Genomic DNA, 1,995 nt, shown 5'->3' with positions numbered 1-1,995 from the left:
GCAAGACCCTGCGTTCCCACAGTCTGTGTAAGAGCCAGTTCGGAGGCAGTTGAGGCTACACTTGGGTGGCTGCAGTAGGAGAAACCGAGCCCAGGAATTCATCCCTAATCCTGGCCGGGTTCAGCACTTGTGTTGACGCTCTGTTCTTAGTCCCGCTAGGCACTGCAGCAGGAGCCCTTTGGCCCCACTATTCCACTGTGGCCTCACCACAGTACACTAAACACTAAGAGGAGGATTCCCACTCTAGAGGGTTGCTGGGGGGATGAAAGTTGACTGATCAGGTGTGTGACCCGAGGATCCTGCTCCACAGAGGCGATCAGGCTCTGGCTGCAGTGACTGTCACCTGCCCCACGCCACCCCCAGAATTTGGGGGAGGAACTTCTGAGCACAAGCAGAGCCAGCTGCCGTCGGATGACACACCAACGGTCCCCGCTGTGCCTCTGCCCACTCCCACCCAATTGCCCACCCTCCAGGCAGTGAGTAAGACTCTCCTGTGAATTGCAAGGCTTTTATTGCTGGAATCCTCTGTTCAGACACCGGGACGTGGTGGGCTGTTGAGACTACATGGTGGGCAGGCACCCGGCTTCCGTGGGTCTCTTGGTAAGGCTGGGTGATTTAACAGTACGGGCTTGAGTATATTTTCTCCTGCAAAGAGAATATCAGGGACCTTGGTGAGGCCTCAAGGGTCAAAGAGATATGAGGACACCTGAGCGGCCCCTGGACACTTGCTGGGCAGGGCCTGCAGCCAAGTCTGAAGCGTAGCTCCTGGACCTCTGCAGTCAGAGACAGATCCCTCTCTGTCTCCTGCACCAGCAGCGTGTCCCGAGGGCTGCCTGAGAAGCTCTGCAGAGCTCCCAGCAGTCAGGCAAGAGGAGGAGGAGAGTTAATTCTGTGGGATGGGGGTTGTGGCAAAGGCGCTGCTGAGGAGGAACTGGCAGAGCTGCAGGCGAGCCTGTGGGCAGCTGGGCTGGGGAATGAGCTGATCCCAGACAGCGTCCTCCTCCTGCTCCTCCTACCTGGAGATGCAGCAGGGGCCTGTCCCGTCAGCTCTTGGGAGAGGAGCCAGAAGGAAGGAGCAGGGGTGTGGTGTCTGTCTCCTTTCCTGGCACACCATCCACACAGTGAGCCTTTGGGGTCCAGGAAACATGGAAAGTTGAGAGTTTTAGAGGGGAGTAATAGGAACTGAATGATTCGGAGAAGGGCGCGATTCAGTGAGCATGATTTCAAGAGGATCCAGACTCGTGCTGGAGAGGCTGGGGTCAGGGATGTTGGAGCCGCGTGACTGAGGTGGAGCCAGGAGGTGCCGTGGAGACGGAGCCTCCTAGAAATTCTCATGCTGGTGTGGCAGAGCTCAGCACGCAGGGCCCACCCCAAGAGCTCAAGGCCCGCCTTGTTTCTCTGGTTCTTCCCTCTGCAGTCGGTGCCTGCTCCATCCCCTCTATGTGTTTCTTCCTGAGGTCCTTTTCCTTGTAGATTTACAGGGAAGGGCCATGTGGGAAGGAGAATCATTCCCCCCATTCTGATCCCTCACCCGCAGGAGGAGCAGATCCCCACAGACAGGTGCAGATACACAGACATACACTGGCAGACTCACCAATGCACTGGATGCATTCGCCTTATCCTCTTCTGTCAAATTGGCATCAACACATTCCTTAACAGATGCAGCAATGGCCAGTATTTCAGGGTTACTTATGTATTTCTTCATGTAATTAATGTATTCATCAGTGGTTCCATGCAGGAACAGATCCACATCCTCTTTCACAGGTGAGCACATTTCACCATCTGGAACACAAGGACAAGCTGAGCCTCCCTGCAGAGATTCTCACCGGGACACATTCATCTCACTCCCACCCAGGACCCTCAGAACCGCCCTGGGCAGGTGTCACCACCCCCCGGAGAACCCACAGCCCAGCAGCCATGTGCCCCGCACCCACTTCCGCCTGAGATCAAGAGCAAGGCTGCCCCAAGCAGCACGAGAGTGGTAGCTGGCTTCAT

General features: G+C 56.4%; 1 protein-coding gene across 1 annotated transcript; it reads right to left on the bottom strand.

Moving 5' to 3' along the window:
• Window positions 1-520: 520 nt before the first annotated feature.
• LOC104867458 (major allergen I polypeptide chain 1) lies at window positions 521-1,995 on the bottom strand. Its single transcript, XM_019208644.2, has 3 exons — window positions 1,935-1,995; window positions 1,595-1,782; window positions 521-645 (listed from the first exon to the last, which is right to left on the bottom strand). The coding sequence occupies exons 1-3, from the start codon at window positions 1,993-1,995 to the stop codon at window positions 616-618; spliced, it is 279 nt and encodes a 92-aa protein (XP_019064189.1). The 3' UTR covers window positions 521-615.

Source organism: Fukomys damarensis, unplaced genomic scaffold, assembly GCF_012274545.1.
Source record: "Fukomys damarensis isolate Sample0158 unplaced genomic scaffold, DMR_v1.0_HiC HiC_scaffold_19, whole genome shotgun sequence".
Taxonomy (NCBI): Eukaryota; Metazoa; Chordata; class Mammalia; order Rodentia; family Bathyergidae; genus Fukomys; species Fukomys damarensis.
This window is presented reverse-complemented; position numbering and strand designations above follow the sequence as displayed.